The 21251-nt window shown below is 37.0% G+C and overlaps 1 protein-coding gene across 3 annotated transcripts in view; it reads left to right on the top strand.

Moving 5' to 3' along the window:
* Positions 1 to 21251, top strand: part of AGK (acylglycerol kinase) — an 86426-nt gene that overhangs the window by 45255 nt on the left and 19920 nt on the right. For 2 of the 3 annotated variants that reach the window (XM_079150845.1, XM_079150846.1), the window contains exons 6-10: positions 4294 to 4386; positions 7043 to 7075; positions 8545 to 8639; positions 12877 to 12946; positions 21084 to 21163. In XM_079150845.1, coding sequence (XP_079006971.1) covers positions 4294 to 4386; positions 7043 to 7075; positions 8545 to 8639; positions 12877 to 12946; positions 21084 to 21163 — 371 coding nt within the window. The remainder of the gene's footprint in view (positions 1 to 4293; positions 4387 to 7042; positions 7076 to 8544; positions 8640 to 12876; positions 12947 to 21083; positions 21164 to 21251) is intronic. The other variant, XM_079150847.1, reaches the window with a different exon arrangement.

The following is a 21251-nucleotide window of genomic DNA, read 5'->3' as shown; positions in this document are numbered from 1 at the left end:
GAAATGGTTCAGTGGACTACAGATGTGGTCCACTGAAGGAGGAGTAAAGTGGGACCAGCAAGTCTCATTCCATGTCCTATTCTTTTTAAGCAGCCCAAGATCAAACTTTTGATGTATCATGCTTTTAAGTCGTATTGTATTCAGCGTCCCATGATGCCCCAACATCTTAAGGCTACTTTAGAAATCTTTTGTGGTCTTTATTTTTTTAGAGCAGTTTCAGGTTTAAGGAAGAACTCAACAAAGTACAGAGAATACCTATATCCTCCTTCTCTACCTACCCATGGTTTTCCAATATCTTGCCATGTTTTAGTATATTTGTTACAATTGATGAGCCAATATTAATACATTATTATTAACTAAAACCCATAGTTTTTATTTGGGTTCAGTCTGTATTGTGCAGTTCTATGAGTTTTGACAAATGCATAGTGCGTGTTCACCATTGCAACATCATGTAGATTAATTTTTATGCCCTCCTAATCCTCAGTGCTCTGCCTGTTAATCCCTCCCTCCACCACTGATCTTGTCACTGTTGCCATACTTTTACCTTTGGGGATGTCATATAGTTGGAATCATACAGTATGTAGCCTCTTCATGTTAGAGTCTTTCATGTAGCACTATGCTAACTATTGACTTCTCTCATGTAGCATTTTACCTTCATTGTCTTTTTGTGACTTGATATAGGTCATTTCTTTTATTTATAAAAACTATCTATAAGTAAATAATATTCCATTGCCTGGATGTACTGCCATTTATCCATTTACTCACTGAAGTACACTTGGATTGTTTCATAATTTTGGCAATTATGAATAAAGTTGCTATAAACATTCGTGTACTTTTTCTGTGGACATAAGTTTTTAAGTCATTTGGGTAAATCTTGGAGTGCCATTGCTGGATATGTAAGTCTGTTTAGTTTTATAACAAGCTGTCAAACTGTCTTCCAAAGCATCTGCAACATTTTGCATTCTGACCACAAGGAATAGGAGGTCCCTTGTTCCCCATCATCCTCAGCATTCGCTGTTTTTTTTTCTTTTTTTTTTTTTGTATTTTGGACATTTTAATAGATACATAGTATTATCTTATTGTTTTAATTTGCAGTTCCCTGCCTGATGACAGATAATGTTGAACGTATTTCCATATGCTTATTGTCCATCTGCAGATCTTTGGTGAGGCCTCTATTTAGATATTTGCTCTTCCAATTGAGTTGTTTTCTTGTTGAGTTTTAAGAGTTTTTTGTATTTTTTTAAAATAAGTTCTTGAATAAGAAACGTATTTTGTGAATATTTTCTCTCAGTTTGCTTCTTTTTTCTTTTCCTTAATAGTGTCTTTTTCGTTGTTTTTGTTTTTGTTTTTTTAGTGGTACTAGGAATTGAACTCAGGGGTACCCTGCTACTGAGCTACATCTCCAGTCCTTTTTATTTTTTATTTTGAGACAGGGTTTCTCTGCGTTGCTCAGGCTGTCCTTTAATTGGCAATCTTCCTGCCTCAGCCTCTGGAGTTGCTGGGATTACAGGCATGCTCCACCACGCCTGGCTGGATAGTGTCTTTTGTAGAGCAGATGTTTTTCATTTTAATGAAGTCCAATTTATTAATTTGTTGTTGTTGTTGTTATTTTGTTTTGCAGTACTGGGGATGGAAACCAGGGCCTCCTGTATGCTAGGCTAGTGCTCTACCACTGAACTATAACCCCAGCCCTGTTAATTTTTTCTTTAATGGATCTTGCTTTTGGTAATATAGCTAAAAATTCGTTGTCAAATTCCAAGATCTCATAGACTTTTTCCTACATTATGTTCTAAGAGTTTTATGGTTTTGCATTTTACCCTAAGTTCAGTGATCCACTTTGAGTTAGTTTTTGTGAGAGATGTAAGGTCAGTATCTAGGTTTGTTTGTTTTGTTTTGTTTTGTTTTGTTTGTGTCATTAGGCTACTTTTTCATCCTTCCTCTTCTTAGGACATTTGATATTTTCTTCCCAAGATCAGAACCTCAAATATATTATCCTTGTTAATGTAATCTTATTAATTATGGTCTGCTAAATCTGTCAAGATCTTTTTGAATTTTTTCATTTATGTACCTATTCATGTATATTATTGTTCTTGAAAGTATTCAAATATACCTGTTCATATATATTGTTTTTGAAAGTATTTATTGAGTGTGTACAATAAGCTAAACCCAGTTTTAGTTATTGCATATATATTCTAAACAAAAGAAATCATCTGTCCTGAAAGAGCTTTCTTTCAAATTTTGAAAGGAAGGAACAGACAAAAAAAGTAAATATATGCTTTGTCAGATAGATCTAGTGCTCTAAGAAGAAAAGTGAGTAGAAGGAAACTTTAATGAGGGCGTTCATTTTAGTCCAGATGGTCAAGGAAGACTGGTCTGATAAGATGACCTTCCAATGAGTCCTATAGATGCTTGAGAAAAGAGAATCCAGGCCAGATATTGCATATGGAAGGGCCTTGAAGCATGTTTGAGGAATAGTAAGGAGTCCACTGTGGTTCGATGAGAATAAGCAAAGGGAGAGAGCGAGAGGGAAGGGTTAGAGAAGTAAGGGAGGGCAGGACTTCTATCATTTACTGGTCAGTAACTTACTTTCCATCCTAATTGTTGATAAAGGGTTTAGGAAGAGGTTGAAGGAAGAGTCCTGATAATTTGACATTCTGCTGAGCAAACTTTCACTTTGGGCACAGACATTCCATTGGTTGCTAATCTGTCACATTGTATTCAGGCATCTTGTTTCCACATTTCTCCACCTTGTCCACAGCAATATCATGGAATAACTTGTCAGGGGCCTTGTGGGGGACCAGGTACAATGTGACTGTATAATACCCAAATCTCTTGAGCTAGTAGTTTGTCAAAGAAGGAAATGAGGATCTCTGCGAACCCATGCTGATTTCTAACACATACCTATTTCTGGGTGTTCACAAACCCTTTCAATCAAGATTGACTGATGCATATTCCTTTTTTTTTTTTTTTTTTTTTTTGTAACAGGGATTAAACTCAGGGGCAATTAACCACTGAGCCATATCCCCAGCCCTTACTTTATTTAGAAACAGGTTCTCACTGAGTTGCTTAGTGCCTTGCTAAGTTGGTGAGGCTGTCTTTGAACTCTCTGTCCTCCTACCTCAGCCTCCCAAGCTGCTGGGATTACAGGTGTGTGCCACCACGCCTGGCACATAATCCATTTTAATCAACCAAATATTTGTAAATATAACTCTGAAGCCAGTCATTTCCTTTTTAGAATAAAAGTAGAACTATTTATCATAAGATTAAATGGTGGCATTTTAGGGACCTCCTTATTCCTCTGGGTTGAATTAATGTCGCATTAGGACTTGATTATGTGTGACTCCTTGCTGAGGATTCTCTCACACTGTCCAACAATTCAGTTCAATTCTGACACCAGCTTCCAGGATGAGCACAAATTCCATAGGTGAAGGGCTCAGTCTCACCAAGACCACCCTGGGTGTAGGACCAGTTGAAAGAGGAATCACTGTGCTTCTGACCAGACAGCTGTAATGGAGGTTCCACAACCCTTCTTAGGTTTGATAATTTGCTAGACTGACTGAATCTTAGGAAAACATTTTTTTTTTTTTTAATGTTTACTGGTTTATTATAAAGGATACAACTCAGGAATAACCAAATGGAAAGACAACTTTGAAACATACCTGTCTTTATGCACAATCACAACTGAACAATCACCTTGTATTATTTAGTACAGTGCCAATTATGAACATTTACCTGTCTAGTTGCCTTACATTATGCTTTATAACAGTAGTTCAAGGAAGCTATCATTACCTCCCCCAACACATGATTTCATTGATAAGGAAATTAAGACCTGGAAGGCCACTCAGCTAGAAAGTAGCAGAGTTGGGATTTAATCAAGTCTCTTGGGCTCTGAAATCTGTACTCTTCATTATATCTGCTTCTCCCTGTTTGCATATACACTTGACTTCCTGCCTTCAGATGAAAAGCAGCCAGTAAATGATGTGATGGAATCTGCACTGGACTGGACTTGAGTCCTTGGGCTAACTAACTGTATAACTGGGGCAAGCTGTTGGGTTTGAATTTTGTTTTTGAAGTAAAGAACTGACTAGATAGTTTCTGAAGTTCCTTTTTGCTCTAAAAGTATAAAACCATAAAACACTACATAATTGCTTTGATAGCTGTTTTTTTTTTTTTTTCATGTCTATCAATTATGTAAGACTTAAAAGAGAGTCAATGTAAACTTTAATGAAAGTATCTCCCATTTTAAACCTTGACCTAGGGTGGTGACTACCAAAGGCTTCTTTTGTATTTCAGACAGATTATGAGGGACAAGCCAAGAAACTCCTGGAATTGATGGAGAGCACAGATGTGATCATTGTTGCTGGAGGAGATGGGACACTGCAAGAGGTATGACTTTTTCTCTTTGAGGCCATTTTGAAGGTGAGAAAAATGCAAATTAGATTTTAGAGTAGTGGGGTATAGTGTTATAATTAAAATTTAAGGAAATTATTTCTTTGTAATTTATTCTGTAGGATTGTTGCTGTCAAACTAGTATAGCTCTAAATTTTTTACGCACTTTTATTTCTTTTCTTTTTTTATAAATCCTCTATCCATCACACAGAAAGGTTTATATGTCATCAAATTGAAGTTTGATAAAATTGAATAAAAGTCAAAATGGTGATGGGTTTGAAAACCTTTAGGAAATAGTCCTGTTTGCAATGGAATCATAGCTTCAATTATGAGAAATATTTCTTACCAGATAAACTTAAAGTTTCCCTTTGAGAAAATGGGGAATTACCCATTCTCACATCATGTTATATATAATGCTATTTCTTAATTCTGCATTTGTAGGAAGAGAAGCTACATGTTCAGTTGTATGCATGTGCCTTTATTTCTTGTTTTCTGCTTTGCTGGGCATGGAACCCAGGGCCTAGCATATATTAGGCAAATACCACCTGTGACCTACACCTGCAACCCTGCCTTTGTACTAATATTACATGTTCTCAATGAGACCACTACACACTGAAATGCAAAACACTAACAATATCCAATGCTGCTGAAGGTGTGGAACAAAAGAAACTTTCATTCATTGATGGCGGGAATGCAACATGCTTTAGCCACTTTGTTGTACCTATTAAGATGACCAAAATTCACAATAAATAAAATACAAAATGGTGGTATGGCCACTTGGAAACAGTTGGGTAGTTTCTTGCAAAACTGGATGTATATTTTCCATTTGATCAAGTACTCATGTTCCTTAGAATTTTCCAAAGGCATTGAAAACTCAATGTCCACACAAAATTCTGCACATAAATGTTTTATAGCAGCTTTATCCAAATAGCTAAACTTGGAAGCTATAAGGTATCCTTCAGTAGGTGAATGGATAAATAAAGAATGGTACATGCAGACAATGAAATATTATTCAGCACTAAGAGAAATGAGCTATCAGGCTGTGAAAAGACTTGGAGGAAGCTTAAATGCTCATTACTAAGTGAAAGACGCCAATGTGAAAACGGTGCGCACTATTCGATTCTAACTACTTGTCATCTGGTAAAGAAAACTATGGAGACTGTAAGAGCAATGTTGACTTGACAAAATGTTTTTAAGAGGTTAGTGGAAGAGAGAGATACCTGTGCAGAGCAGAGAGGATTTTTTAGGGCAACAACACTACTGTGTATAATGATGGATGCATGTCTTTATGTTTGTTGAATCCCATAGAATGTGCAACACACACTGAACCCTAATGTCACAGTGGAGCTTGGCTATAATGATGATTGATGCAGGTTCACCAATTTTAAGAAATACACCACTCTGTTGGGGGATGTTGGTCCCTGGAAGGGGTATATATGTGTGGAATTTGGGGTCTGTGGGAAGTTCATGTCCTTTCATATCAATTTTGCTTTGAACTAAAACTACTTTTTAAAAAGAAAGTTTATTAATTTTAAAAAGTGACACTTCCTTGAAGCTTTCTTTGGTCCAAAAGGATGATAAGTATGTTGTCCTGCAGGTTCCCTTCTTTCCCTGTAGCACACTAGTGCTGGTGCTGCACCCTGGAAGCCCCTCAGAGCGCGGTACAGGGCACGCTCCCCGCTTCTCTGGTGTTCCATCCTGCACTCCACTCCATGCTGGGCCTCATTCCTTATTGCCTTTAATCTCTGTCGGGCGGTTTCATCAGTGTACAGGGATCAGAAGCTAGTAGCAGACAGGCTGTCCTATGTTTGACTTGGCACTTACGTAAGCCTTAGTAAGCTTTTTAAAAGGCTGTGCTAATGATCTTGTAATTGTTTTTATGGCTTTTTAATGAAGTGTGAAGGATACTGATAGCTTGCCTACAAAGAGTGAAGTAGACCACTTGACAGCCCCATTTAATCCTGAAACTTGGTGAGGCAGGAGAAGATCAAGGGAGATTTGTGTCAGCCTTGACTTGACAAAATTTTTGAGGAAAGACAACAAATTGTGTATTCGGTATAATCATGGTCATATTAAAATAGGTATTGATTAAAAAAAGATTTGTGAGAAGTATTCCAGAATTTACATAAGTGATTAATATTGGTTATGCATGATGGTAGAATAATGAGAAATTATTTTTTTCTGGTATTTTTCATAATTTGATAAAAGTACTATCCCTCTTGTCTTATTATTCCTCAGTAAGAAAGATTTATTGTGTGCAGGTTTCTCTGAGTGTAGCAAGTTGCTTTTTCCTTCATATGTACTGCATAGCAATAAACAAGGCTCTTTTGTATAATTGATGTATACATCATATTTATATTAAAAAACCATGTAGACATTACTAAGATTATGTTCTATAGAACTTAAAACATATTTACTAATGTGGAGTTTTTGTAATTATTTTATCTTAGGCTTTATTGATCCTAGGTCAATAATAATAATATCTAATTTAGTGCATAGTATTTTGGAATACTGTATGTTTTATGATCTACTTTATCATTTAACATAGTTTCTAGGAAGAAAACAAATAAGTTTGTAGTTCATGAAAACTGAACCCAATTCTTTTGTGATAAAGGAAAATCATGTTCATGATACTTTTTATATATATTTGTAGGTTGTTACTGGAGTTCTACGAAGAACAGATGAGGTGAGCTTTTAAGAAAGAGTAATTGACTGGATGCGGTGGTGCATGCCTATGATCCCAGCACCTCAGGAGGCTAAGGCAGGAAGTTTGAGCCCAGCCTTGGCAACTTAGTGAGACCCTGTCTCAAAATAAAAAATAGAAAGGGCTGGGATGTAACTTAGTGGGAAGGCTCCCCTGGATTCAATCCTCAATACAAAATTAAAAAAAAAAAAAAAGATAATAATTATATTTTAACTTTTACTTTCCTGTTCATTTTTTCACTCTTTTTTCCTTTGCTTTTTTCTCCATTTTATATTTTAAAGTAGGTACAAGTTAAGATTAGACTAGATTTTAGTAAGGACAGTATACCACTGTCTTTTTATAGGGAACTCATTAACCCACGGTGGACTTTCTAATTGGTAGTCCAAGGTATCCAATAGCTTTTAACAATAGTTGTTTAAAATATAAAATTTTACTATGGTATCTTTTCCTTAAGGAATTTCTTCATAAATCAATTGTGGTATGGCCACCTAGTGGAAGCCAGTCAGCAGTTAAAAGAATGAATTAGATCTATAGTATGAACATGTTTAATCTCAAAATATTGAATTTTTAAAGACAGGTTGCTGAAGCATGTGATGCATTTCTACGAAGTTTTAAAATTCATAAAGCAATACTGCATATTGTTAGTGGGTGTCTAAATATGTAGTAAGAGTGATAATATGGGTAGAAAGGAGTCACACCAGCCTGTTCTTTGGTTGCAGGATAATGGTTTTCTCTGGGAAAAGAGAGGCAAGAATAGGAGTAGAAGGAACTTCAAGTTTATCAGTGCCATTTTATTTCTTAGAGCAGATGAAGCAAAATATCTGTTGTTGACATTTATTAAAATCTGGGTTGTGGGCTCATGAGTGTTTTTAATATAAATGTACTTTTCTATAATAATTTAAAATAATTTATAACTAAAAACAAAACATCCTTCTCAGTCCTTTGGTAAGAGTAAACTGCTCAAAATAGTCTTCAGGAATCTTAGTGTCTATTGTATTTGTGGCATTTAATTAAATCAACCACTATTCCATTACCTTGTGCTACTTAAACTTGCTTATTGTCTTTGTCTTATTTGTAATTGAGGTAATTTATAATGCCCCCTCACCTGGTATTGGTCACTGTTCAAATGATAGGTATTTTTACTTGAATTTTATCTGCAGCTTTTTCAAATGGTGTGATAACATAATGCAGTCTCTCTCACACTAGTACATTGATCCAATATCTGTAAGACCCCCATTATCTTAACCACATTTCTTCCAAACAGTTGTCATTAATGAGTACCCAAGGAGTACCTCCAAATTCTAAATTGTTTTGATTTACTGGTCTAAGGATGGGGGAGGGACAGTGGGGAGGTAGATACAGGGCTAATAACTTTGTCATAGTGGACATACTTGATTAAGACTCATTTTCTAACCATAACAATATAACTTCTCTTCTTTTTCTTCTCCCAGGCTACCTTCAGTAAGATTCCCATTGGATTTATCCCACTGGGACAGACCAGTAGTTTGAGTCATACTCTCTTTGCCGAAAGTGGAAACAAAGTCCAGTAGGTTGTCAATGTGGAATATTAGCATTTGTGGGTGAGCGAGCCTGGGATGAAAAAATCATGTTTGATGTAATTTTTTTTTTTTGAGTTTTGTTGGCCTGAAACTTCCAGTAATTGGAAGGAAGACCTAAATCAAGGTTCAACCTTTCAGTTCACTGGGAAATTCCCAGTAGGGTTGTGGGACTCTCCAAGGTCAGGTGTGGAATGAGTACTTCAGTGTTCTTTGTCAGTTATGAAGATGGTTTCTCTGACCCAACGTGTTCTTGTGCTTCTACATCGTAAGATTCTGTCAGAAAGGCAGATTTGCACTGATTGTTTGCCCTAAGTATGCACCATGCCAAATATCAAGTTCCTTGTGAAGACTGAACTAGTATCCTTGGCTTCATTATCTTCATAATATAAATATCTAGAACCATTAAGTACAGTTACATCTCTTAGAGGCTCTCTAAAGTGGTAGGCAGTAGATAAAGCAGTGTGGCCCTGATAACTATATTAAATTGCTGTTAGTCTAACAGTGTATTCAGGAATCAGGCAAATTGTTGTTGTCCTGTGTTTGTAAAAGCAGTATGTGAACAAAGCCCTAGTCTTTCAAGAAGATAGGGATCTTGAATTTGAGGACTATCTTTCACAGTGATTAATAACATAATCTTGAGGAAATGGTTGTCAAGGAAATCTAAGTAAGTGGAGCACTGAGATAGTTACATGATCTTTAATGTAAGCTCTGTGACACATTAGAGGAAGTCAGTAAGTAAATATTAGTGGAATTAATTAAAATTTTCTTATGACTTTTCCAGTTATTACCTTTTAGAACTAATAATACTCAGGTGATTTTCAATTTTAGCTAAGGATTTTTTTTTTTCTACTTTAGAATTCTTTGATTAGGATAGTTTTTGTAGATTTTTTCTTTCTGTTATAATTTTAGGAGCCATCTATTATAACTTAATAAATCTGTATGTTTTATAATGCCCTGGTGCCTATATCAAACATTAGGCATACACATAGACATATATCAGACATATATTCAAACTACATCGTGCTTCAAACTTGAATATAAAGGGGATCATTCAACTATCCACCAACCATCTTGAGGCTGACCAAATAGGAGAGGCCATTTTAATTGGCTATACTTTTTGGCCCAATTTAGATTATTCGAGGGGCAGTAGATAATGACAAATGAATTACTCACACATTTTTGCCTCTCTCAGGTAAATCCTATCTGGTTCAGGTCTTGGTTACATTAGAGAACTTATCTTCCCTTGTGCCAGTAGAGGTATTTGAACTGTTTCAGCCAACATCTGCAAATTCCATACGCCAGTGGTCAGAGTCGGATCATTTACTTGGAGACTCCCTTGCCTGTCCAAAAGCCAGTTTATGGAATGTGGCAGCCCTTAGGATCTGAAATAGCATTCAGTTTTTTGGGAGCTGATTTTCCCCTGTTGTTAAATATTGTTATTTCTGCTTCCATTTATAATGTAAAGATTTATGAAACTTAATGTATAAGAATGCCCCTGGCTCTTAGGTAATCAAGTAACTGTCCTGGATTTGGAATTTTGTAGACCTCTTAACCTGGCAGATGCCTAAGGCTCTTTAAAAAGAACACAGCTTTGCTTTTTGCTCTACTGCCAAGATTTCTTGTACCATAATTACTACAAAAGAAAAAGAATGTTTTTCTTGGAATTTGGAATGTCACAGGTAAATAATCCTAAAAGTGCTGTTTTGTGCTATAGTGCTACTTTATTTAGAACTTTCAGTTATCGCTGGAGAATGATGAATTTCAGGTTGCATTTTTGTTGTCTTCAGTCTGAACAACTCTATGACCACAAATTTGATAACCTAGACAAAATGGACCAATTTGCCAAAACTTATACAAGAAGAAATAGATAGTAGGTGAATGGATTAATAAACTGGTACATGCAGATAGTGGGATATTATATAGCTCTAAAAGGAAATGAGCTATCAGGCCATGAAAAGAACAGAGGAAGCTGAAATTCATACTTCTAAGTGAACACTACCAATCTGAAAAGGCTATACACTGTATGGTTTTAACTATTTGACATTGGAACAATGGATCGATGGTTGCCAGAGGCTATGGGAAGAGAGAGATAAATAGGCATAGTAGAGAGGATTTTTAGGGCAGTGAAACTATTCTGTATGATACAATAATGATGGATGCATGTCTTTATATGTTTGTTGAAACCCGTAAAATGTGCAATACACAGTGAACCCTTATGTAAACTCTGGAATTTGGATGTGTTGATCTAGTTTGACAGTTGTAACACATATAACAATCATTCTGGGGCAGGAAGATGATAATTGGAGAGGCTGTGCATGTGTGAGTACAGGGCTGTAGGGGGAATCTCTGTACCTGCCTCTCAGTTTGCCATGAACCTAAAACAGATATGAAAAATATGAGTATTAACAGATTTATAGTAATTAACATATTCTTTTCAAACTTAATTGTCCATGCTTAAATAAGTTTCTTCTCAGTTTTACTAACATTAACGTGGACCTCTGTGGCTACTCTTTCTCATCATTCATTGTAGTTAAATCCTGCCATTAAAATTCACTTACTTGGGACAATTTTAGTATCAATAATAACTATAATATATTGAAACATATCAAATATATTGAAATATATGAATGATTTCATAGTGCTACTAAGAAAATGGATAAAAATGAAAACTGATCACTTATGGATGATACCAGGAAATACATGTATATAAAATGTGTATAAATGTGTATAAAATTGTGTGTGTGTGTGTGTATGTGTATTACGTTAAATGAGGAAATTTGAACATTGACTAAATATGTTGATAGGGAATTTTAAAATATTTTAGGTGTAATAATGTATATCATGTTTTTAAAAAGCATCTTTATCTTTTGGAAATTCACAATGAAATATTTATGCATGAAGTATCAAGATATCTAAGCCTGGATTTAATTGAGAGAGGTAGGGGATGAGTCGGGGATAGAAAGGAAGTAAGATTGTCCATAAATTGGTTGATTATTGCCAAGGCTGGATGAAGAATATACGGGAATTGGTGGTACTATTTTCTGTACTTTTTTACATGCTTGATAGTCTATAGAATAAAACAATACATTCAGAAAATATTGAGTGCCTATATGTACCATGCACTATGCAAGGTGTAGCTTTTACATTGATCGGTAAAAGCATGTAAAGCATTATTACTAACTTTATAGAACTTTCAGCTCTCAGGAGAAGGCAGATGTTAAAGGGATACACAATGCATTATAAATTGAGATCTCTGAAAGGGTGTTAACAGTTTAGTGATAGAGAATTATAGGGAAAGCCTTCCCTTCAGGCTGAATGGGATGGGTCTGTGAGATGGTGGTATTTCAACCAAGATCTGAAGGATAGAATAGCCAGCCACAGAGACTGTAGGTAGGTTACAGGACCAGGCAGTGCAAGAAGTGCTTCATATGGGTCCTCTCATTCTCTCACTCTGAGAGCAAGTATCTTATTGCCTAACCACTCTCGGTGTAATCTTTCTTTTGTTGACTATTTCTTGTGTATTTGTGTGTGTCTAATTTTAGATCTAATTAAAGAAGAAACCCCAGAACTACATAGTTCCACATGCTCTGATAGATGTCAGTAGTACATGCCTTTGATGAGTACTTTTCAAAAGACTGTCAGAATGTAAATAAGCATAGTCTTGAGTCTTTGAGCAAAAGAATCAGCAATTAAAATGAAGTATATCCTAGTAATCCTGGAAAATAAAGAGAAATATGTCTTAGGTTCTGGATTATAATTTGCTGAGATAGCTACAACAAATCCTGTCCTGTACTTACCCTTCTGGCTATTAGAGTAAAAAGATATACTGTTTTTTTGAAGTGCCTGAATTTCTTACAATGAATAAAAGATGTAGATGTTATATTATTGTAATTTAAGTACCATGTTTTCCATATGATAAATATAAGGCACAACGGAGAGACTCAATAAATGTTAAATAAGGGATTGATGCCTTGTGTAAACTTCTTGCCAAAGCATTCTCTTTGAGTCTGTATCAGAGCCTTCTACCATATTTATATCAGTTATAAAAATATAATATAAATATATAAATAAACATCCTTTTATACTCCTTTCTTCTGTTTTCTTGGACTATTTGAAAGATGTCTTCCTTACCCACCTACTTGTATTCTGGGCAGGAGTGTATATGGTATAGAGAGAGATGTTGTTTATTTTTCACAGTATGATTTCCTCTTTGTTCCTGTTTAGACATATTACAGATGCCACACTTGCCATTGTAAAAGGAGAGACAGTTCCACTTGATGTCTTGCAGATCAAGGTAAAGCCTTTCCTTCAGATTTTGAAAAAATTATGGAAGTAATAGACATGTACATGTTAAAGAAAATTAAATGTCGTGGTTCAAATGAGATTGTAATGAATATAGTAACCCCTCTTCCCTCCCTGTCCCAGCCATTAATCTCTAGAGCAAAAATCTTATGTGTTAAATTACTAATTGATCTTATGATCCTACTTTTTAAAGATATTATGGTAGGGGCTGAGGGTACATCTCAGTGGTAGAATGTGTTCTTAACATCTGCAAGGGCCTGGGTTTGATCCATGGCGCGCGCGCGCGCGCACACACACGTAAAACAACAAGGTCAATATCACATAACATAAAACTTACCATCTTATCTATTTTAAGTGTATACTTCTTCAGTAGTATTAAGTTTATGATGCTACTTTTTGATGTATCAGCTTTAGACCTTTTTTCTTGGCTTCTGTTATGGATGTGGATTCCTCTATATGTCTTCCTAATGAGTTGCATCTCTATTTTTACCATCTCTATTGACTGCCTTTGGATCACAAGCAATTTATCTGTTCATATGGTTGTTCTGAATATTAAAAGAGCTTATAAATATAAAGTCTTTAGGACAGTGACTGATTTCATCTCACTTGTTTATATTGTGGTCACTTCTTTCTCCTATGGTTTGTTGGAGTTGAAACCTTGCTCATGTCCCATCTTTACTTGGGAGCAATTTGTCTTTATTTGGAACTCAGGTTACTTGGTTGTCTTACCACCTTACTTTTCATATGAACTTTAGAAAAGTTGTGATTTTATTTTACTCATTTTTAGGGTAGGAATGATGTTTTTTATCGCTTCTAGGTGGGAACAGAATGTCCTGTTTTTACATGGGGTTGTTTAACATTTTCTGGTTGAACTGTAGAGAAACTCATGAACTGTTTTAGAAATATGTTTCCTGCCTATGCCCTCTGAAAGGATTAGAAGCAATGGCACCCCACAGCAGTGAGCATACCTGGCACTTAGATTTTCTTCTCTAAATACCATTACCTAAAAAAAAAATAAACTAGGATTCTGTGATGGGATGCTTTTTAGAAGCAGGGCAGAAAGGCAAGGAAGTACTCAGAAATTGATGGGGCCATCACAGAAAGATAAGAACCAGCCTGGTGGTGTCATATTCACTGATTTGGGGACAGTTTGAGTATCAAAAAACAATAACACTGATGGATTAAAATGCCTTAAATAAAAATCCATGAGTGTCCAGTGATGTTATAGAATTGCTAGCTTGTAAATGTAAAAAGAATAACAGAATAAGAATATTATTATTTTCAGTCTGAAATCAATTTGGCTAATTGATTTCAGGTTGAGATCATCAATATACTGAAAGTATTAGGTGAAAAGCTGTTGTGAAACAAATATCCAAACAGTCTCAAAATTATTAATAATTAAAAAGGGAAAAAATACATCTTTTTAGTGTAAAAGTCTAGCATACTTTCTCCAAGTAATACTTTATCCAAGTAATCAAACTGAATATCATTGAATATCACCAGTAATGGAGCAAACTGACATTATCTGCCTTCTGATGTGATATATTGAGAAAGATGCATCAGCACTTAGGTAGTTTCTTGACCAAAGTGATAACTGATCTGAATCTAGTCAAATCTTATTACAAGAAAAGAATCAGACAAATGCAAATTGTGGGACATTCTAAACTACATTTGAACTGGCCTCTTCCAAAAATGTCAATGTCATGAAATCCAAAAGAAGAAGTCTCTTCAAGATTAAGAGAAACTAAAGAAAGAAAACTAAATCCAGTACAAGATCCTAAATCAGCAAAACAAAAATCAGTGGTAATCATTACGGACATTATTAGAACAATTAGAAATATCAGTGTTAGATTTCTAGAGAGTGATACTGGTGCTCTGTTATATCTGTGTATATCTTCGTTCCTAGGAGAAGCATGCTGAAATATTTGTGAATTCTTTAACTTATTTGCAAATTTAATAATACTATGGAACATACACATAGAGAAGGCTAATATAGTGGAGGTGTTGGCAATGGTGAATTTAGGTGAGAGGTATAAATGGTGTTCATTGTACAACTTAGAGTTTTTGGTTGACTTTTTTTTTTTTTTTTTTTTTTTTTTTTTTTTTTTAGAATAAAAATGTTTGGGGAAAGAATTTCCAGTAGCCATTTTCAATTCTTTTCTCCATTGTATGTTTCTGGCACCTTTGTCTAGTATGAGATAACTGTATTTTTGTTGGTTTGTCTCTATGTCCTCTATTCTGTACCATTGGTCTATTTTGGTGCCAATACCATGCTGTTTTTGTTACTCTTGCTCTGTAGTGTAGTTTAAGGTCCAGTATTGTGATACCTGTTCCTTCACTCTTCCTGCTAAGGATTGCTTTGGCTATTCTGGGTCTCTTAATCTTCCAAATGAATTTCATGATTGCTTTCTCTATTTCTGTGAGGGTACATCACTGGGATTTTAATTGGAATTGCACTGAATCTGCTCTACTCCAGTTTCTGAGAAACCCAACTCAGTTTGAATCATTTCCCCTTTTCTCCTTATTTCTGGAAATTGCTTTCAGAATATGGAGAAAAGCATTATGGTCAAAATTTGACACTGTAAGCATTATAGACGAAGCCTGACAACGAATTCTTCTTTTAGAGAGCAACCCAAACTCCAATAAACATGTAACTACAGTCTCCAAAGTTAAAATCAGCAGTCATTGGAAGCTATACTAATGTCTTGCATTTAGCTTTTTCAATGTTCATTATGTGTTCCTATCTCATTTGAACCTCTGACTCAGTGAGGAAGTCAAAATGTGTATCAGCATCTTCATTTGGCAGTTGGAAAAAAGTCACTGGTCATGTGACTAACCGTTGGAGACAGAGCTAGACTCTGTTTTCTGACTCATGGTTTGTTGCTTTTTCCACTTTATCATCTGGCACTATACCATGATTTTTAAAGAGCAATATAGACATCTCCAATACTTAATACTTAACTCTAAAGAAGTACTGGAAAGATTCATGGAATTCTTTCTAGTTTTTATTTTTGATTTTTCCCTTGGACTGTTTAGACCACAGATCCAGATAGGGAAGATGGTGGGGGAGCTGGACCGTTTTCCTTATCCTCTCCATTGTTCCTGGCTAGTTACTTGGCGTCCTTCTTCTTAGACCCAGGCTCGGAGTGTTTTTCCTAAGATGGTGCTTGGAGCTGCTTCAGGGCTCCCTCCATCTATGTCTTCATCTAGGTCCCTGAAGTTCCTACGTTAGGCAGGTAGATAATGGATAGGAATTGTTTTCTTTTCACTGTTCCTTAAGCCTATTCCAGTCAACTCTTTCAACTTTTTTCTTCCTCAAACTAGTAGGCTGCTTTCTCAGGGATTTGTTCTTTCAGGGAGTCTATAAATTGGGGCAGCACATCTCCTTTGCTGTGGAGATCTGGCTGTGTGCCTTTCTTTCTGGTTTTTTGCCGACCTGTCCATCTCATGATCTGCCTGCCTGCCTCGATCTTCAATGGGCTAAGATCAGTGATGCTTTGTTGGCCTCTTCTGTGTCCATCTGACCATACTTATGCTTATTTTGACCGTGTTCATGTCCAGCACAAGCTCCACAGGAACTTATCTCCTTTATGAGCCCTCAGGCACTTCTGAACCCTGACCCCTCTATGCCATCCAGCTCTTATTTGGGCTTCTCTACATCTGTTCACAAATGCCTGGCTGCCCATTTCCTGTTGTCCAGAGCCATTCCACCTCTTGCTAGGACATAGCACCCTATGTCAGTGAAAGCTAGAGATTATAAGGTTTTTCTGATGTCCTAACAGAATGTTCCCAAGGCTCTCCCCCAGAAGGAGGAGGAGGCAATGTGTTGGAGCACCAGTCTACAAGTCTTGAGAACTTGCTTTACCATGTCTTACCTACACCAGGTACCTTAGAACACAGTTCCCAAGTTCACCCAGAGAAGGGTTGAAGTTAACAACTCAGGAAAACCCCGTGTTCTGTTCCTCCTTTTGAAAATTTATAATGTACATTACCATACTAAAGACCCTAGGAAGAGCTCCATTACACATAACTTGTTTCAAACCAAGCAGGTGTGGTGCTTCCCATTCTGTCTTACCATGGAATCTTGTCATCGCCATCATCATCATTATTGGGGACACTTGTCAGCATCTTAGGAGACCTGTGGGGAAATGCTGAGGATGTAGCAAACACACAGTGTGGTTTTTTCTTGGGCTAGAATACTCTCTCCTCTCCTTTCTCTTCTTTCCCTCCAGTCCTTTCCTAACCTCTCCCTAGATCCCTCTTTTTAAAAAATGTTACTCAAAAGATAGAGTTGCAGGTAGGAGAATAAGTTTTGAGATCTAATTAAACAGGGTGACAAGAATTAATAATAATGTATTATAGGGCTGGGGTTGTGACTCAGTGGTGGAGTGCTAGCAGGTGTGAGGCACTGGGCTCTATTCTTAGCACCACATATAAATAAATAAATGTCCATCGACAACTTAAAAAGAAGTATTGTTTCGAACTAAGAGAGAAGCTTCAAGTGTCTCATCACAAAAAAAGTGAGGTGATGGATATGTTAATTTGCCTGATCTAATCATCTCACTTTGTACACATATATAAAATTATCACATTGTACCCTATTAATGTGTACAACTGGAATTTGTCAATTAAAAATAATGTTAATAGCCAGGTGTGATGACACATGCCTGTAATCCTAGCAGCTAGGAAGGCTGAGGCAGCAGGATTGAAAGTTCAAAGCCAACCTTAGCAACTTTGTGAGACCCTAAGCTGCTTAGTGAGAGCCTGCCTCAAAATAAAGAATAAAAAGGGTTGGGGATGGGGCTCAGTGGTTAAGCACCCCTGGGTTCAATTCCCATTACTCCCTTCCCCCCAAACAGAAAGGACTGAGGATGTGGCTCAGTGTTAAGTGCCCCTGTGCTCAATCCCTGGTATCCACCCCCCACAAAAAAAGTCAATAAAAATAGATAAATTTGTGTTCTGTTTTAAAATATATGTTGTTCTGACCTTCCATCTCTTTTGCTTCCCAACCCATTATACAACTGCACCTGCTTTGTGTTATATAATGCTCTGCATATTTGTCATTCACATTGCCTACAGATAGGCCTTTTTTTTTCTTTTTGGTGGTGCTGGGGATCGAACCCAGGGCCTTGTGCTTGCAAGGCAAGCACTCTACCAATTGAGCTATCTCCCCAGCCCCAGATACGCCTTTTGTTTATATCTGTGTCTAGATAGGCCCTGCTGTACTTTGAGCTCTTTCACTCCTGGCGAAGGCCAGGCTTAGAGTGGGGTGCTCAATAAATATTTTCTGGTCAAATGAACGAATGCATCTTTTTGTTCAGATGTTTAAGAGGTTACTTTGCAGAATTATAGTGAGAGATGTTTTTGATTCACATAAATGCTTTAAAAGGTTAGTCTGTTACTTAATTTTATGATTAACAATAATTTTATTTAAAAATAAATTTTATTTATTGGTTTGTGCCACTCATTGTGTTAGGAGGAGAGTCTATAGTGGTGATAACCCTTTGTGTACTTTTATTAGATTAGATCACCTATAGATGTTTGAGTATCAAGCAAAATAGGACCTCCCTGTTTTCACAGATAGAGGCCAATGTTCAGGGGTTAAGTAGCATAGAACCTAGGAATTATGTGAGGATTCTTACTTCAAAGCAGTTGTTCTAAGTTGCTGTTCTATTTTATAAATCTCAGTGATCAGCATGCAACATTTCTGTGAAATCATGTGAATGTCACATGATTGCTTATGGTTTGGTAAAAGCATCACTTACTATATCCAAAAACATTGTCCTTCTTGACTCCCACAGGCAGGCAAGAAATCACATTGGCTCGATCTTCAAAATGTATCCAGAATACAGCATTTCTTCTTTCTGCTGTTTTTCTACCTTGGCCCTAGGCACCTTCGTCTTTTGCTAGATTATTGCAGGGTCCTCTACTGTCCTCCCTCTGTCCTTACCTCTTCTATGATCTGTTTTCAACAGCCAGGATGCAGTGACAAGTTAGCACACCTCACTCTGCTCAAAGCCCTTTGGTAACTTCCCATCTCCAAATAAAAGCCAAAGGCTGTCAAGGCCAAACAGTCTGGTCCCTATCATCTCTCTGGCCTTATCTGGATTGGTTGTGCACTTCAGGTCTGTGTAGATGTCACTATATCAACAGAATCTTTCCCCACTTCCTCATATTAATTGGCAGTCACTCCTCCCTGGGACATCTGTACTTTCATTTTACTATACCCTTTTCTACTGTTTCTAGCTCCTGTACTGTTGATATGTGGGAAAGGATTAGAGAAAAGTCTTTTTACTTAACAGATAGTGTTATAGATCTCTTGTGGTGACTGAGGCCCTAGTCCTAGCTCTCTTGTGGGTTCACATATGAATTCTTTGGGATGCCTCCCTTGATGTCATTTTCTGATGTTGGAGATCTGTTCTAGCTCCTCCTCCTTCAGCTCTCTCCCTTAGCTCCTGGGCTTGGTACCCTCCATAGCCTCTGGGGTGCTGTGACCATTGGGTCAGATTCTTACATGAGGTACTGTCAAGACGACTCAGTCCTGCTGTCTTCCACAGTATCCACTTGGCACCTGGGAGACAAGTGTGCCTTTGCTGTGTCAGCCAGCGAGTTGCCTCATCCTCACTGATATTCTGTGCCATCTCTGCTTCTAGTGCCCTTTTCCCTTGTGTGAGCAGGTACAGAGCAGAAAAGCCAGTCTCTGTTGCACGAGCAGGGATGATAGGCAGGCTTCTCTTTCTTGCAGCTCCTCCTACTAACGTGTGCTTCACCAAGAAATTACTTGCTTGGTTTTGGTGTAGAGGGAGTGGGACTGTCAGCAGAGCTCCCACTACACCCAGCTTTCTCACTGCATCCCGCACAGCAAGGGATTGGTAAACCACACGGCGGTGTGAATCAGCTGAGAAAAGTGAATCAGAAATTATAGAAGTAAAGACTCGTTTATTAATCGAAAGCCAGGGCATAGTGGGTGAACAGCTCTGATAAGAGACTGGATCTCACAACAAAATGGGGTCCAAGCAGTTGTTCATATGGGCAGGTACACCAGAGGGATTCAGTGTGAAGAACTTCTCAGGACAACAGGGAAAAGCAAGTTGCTTGGGCCTTAGCAGATTACGCCCATCTCCTCTATATCTGGGCAGGCTGGGATTTAGAAATCAAGGCTCTTTGAACTAGTGAATTCCATGGCAAACACAGAATTTCCCCCATCGACAAGAATCGCCTTGAAGATGGGCATTCCCTGGGCACCCTTGCACCGTGGGGTTCCCAAAAGCAGAGTTTCACTGTCCAGGGTTTCACATAGTTCAAAGCAATGATTTATCAGCCGCCAACGACAAAACTGGTTCTGCTGCCTTTTAGCAAACATTGTCGTGTCCAGCATTTGTCAGCTGTCTTTAGAATGAGGGGGTGCCTGTAGCTATTAGTTTTCAGGTCTTGAGATTTGGCTGCAATTCTTAGCTACATAAATAAATAAATAATCCCATCCAGATTCTGGTATATATATTATTTGCACTTTAGGGAAGGTTCATTGTGAAGTATTAAACTCTTAGGGGTATTGATTGTGTGGATGATTTGTCTCTATATAGCTTAATACACTGATTTGTTAGAAACTCACTAATTCAAATATGTACAATTTGGCCATAAAACATTATGTTAAATCTCAATCACTTTTTACTCTAACTTGTGACAAATATTTGTGTTCTCAGATATCCAGGTGATACGTTCCTAGAATTCTGATCTTACTTAAGAACACTTGGCCCTCTAAAGAAAATGCAGGCTTAAATTATCTTTGCCTTGGACAAGTGTATGAGGAGAAAGGAATCCTGGCTGACCTGACTAGTAACTTACTTAAGAACTAGCACAGTCCCTTAATTTATAGTCTGGGAGTATGATACTGTGTTTCCTTGAAGACAGATTCATGAGATCTAATATATAAAAATTACTTTCATTTTATCGTATGGATCATTCAAGTACTCTTACCCTGTGCTAATAGGGTTTAATTTCTTTAATGTTTAAACATACTTTTTAGAATCTGGTTTGATGAAAAGCATGAATATTTTCTGGGTCCTTACATGTAAAGAGTTCTGAGCTATTGGATTTGTGAATCTAAATCAAGTGTATTTAATTTCCAGGGTGAAAAGGAACAACCTGTGTTTGCCATGACTGGCCTGCGATGGGGATCCTTCAGAGATGCTGGCGTCAAAGTTAGCAAGTAAAGGATTGTTATTAATGTGTGATCATTTTTAAAAAATCTTATTCTGTTCCTGCCTTTGAGGTTTTAATATACGGTGGTCTGGGAA

This window comes from Sciurus vulgaris, assembly GCF_902686455.1.
Source record: "Sciurus vulgaris genome assembly, chromosome: 8".
Taxonomy (NCBI): domain Eukaryota; kingdom Metazoa; phylum Chordata; class Mammalia; order Rodentia; family Sciuridae; genus Sciurus; species Sciurus vulgaris.
This window is presented reverse-complemented; position numbering and strand designations above follow the sequence as displayed.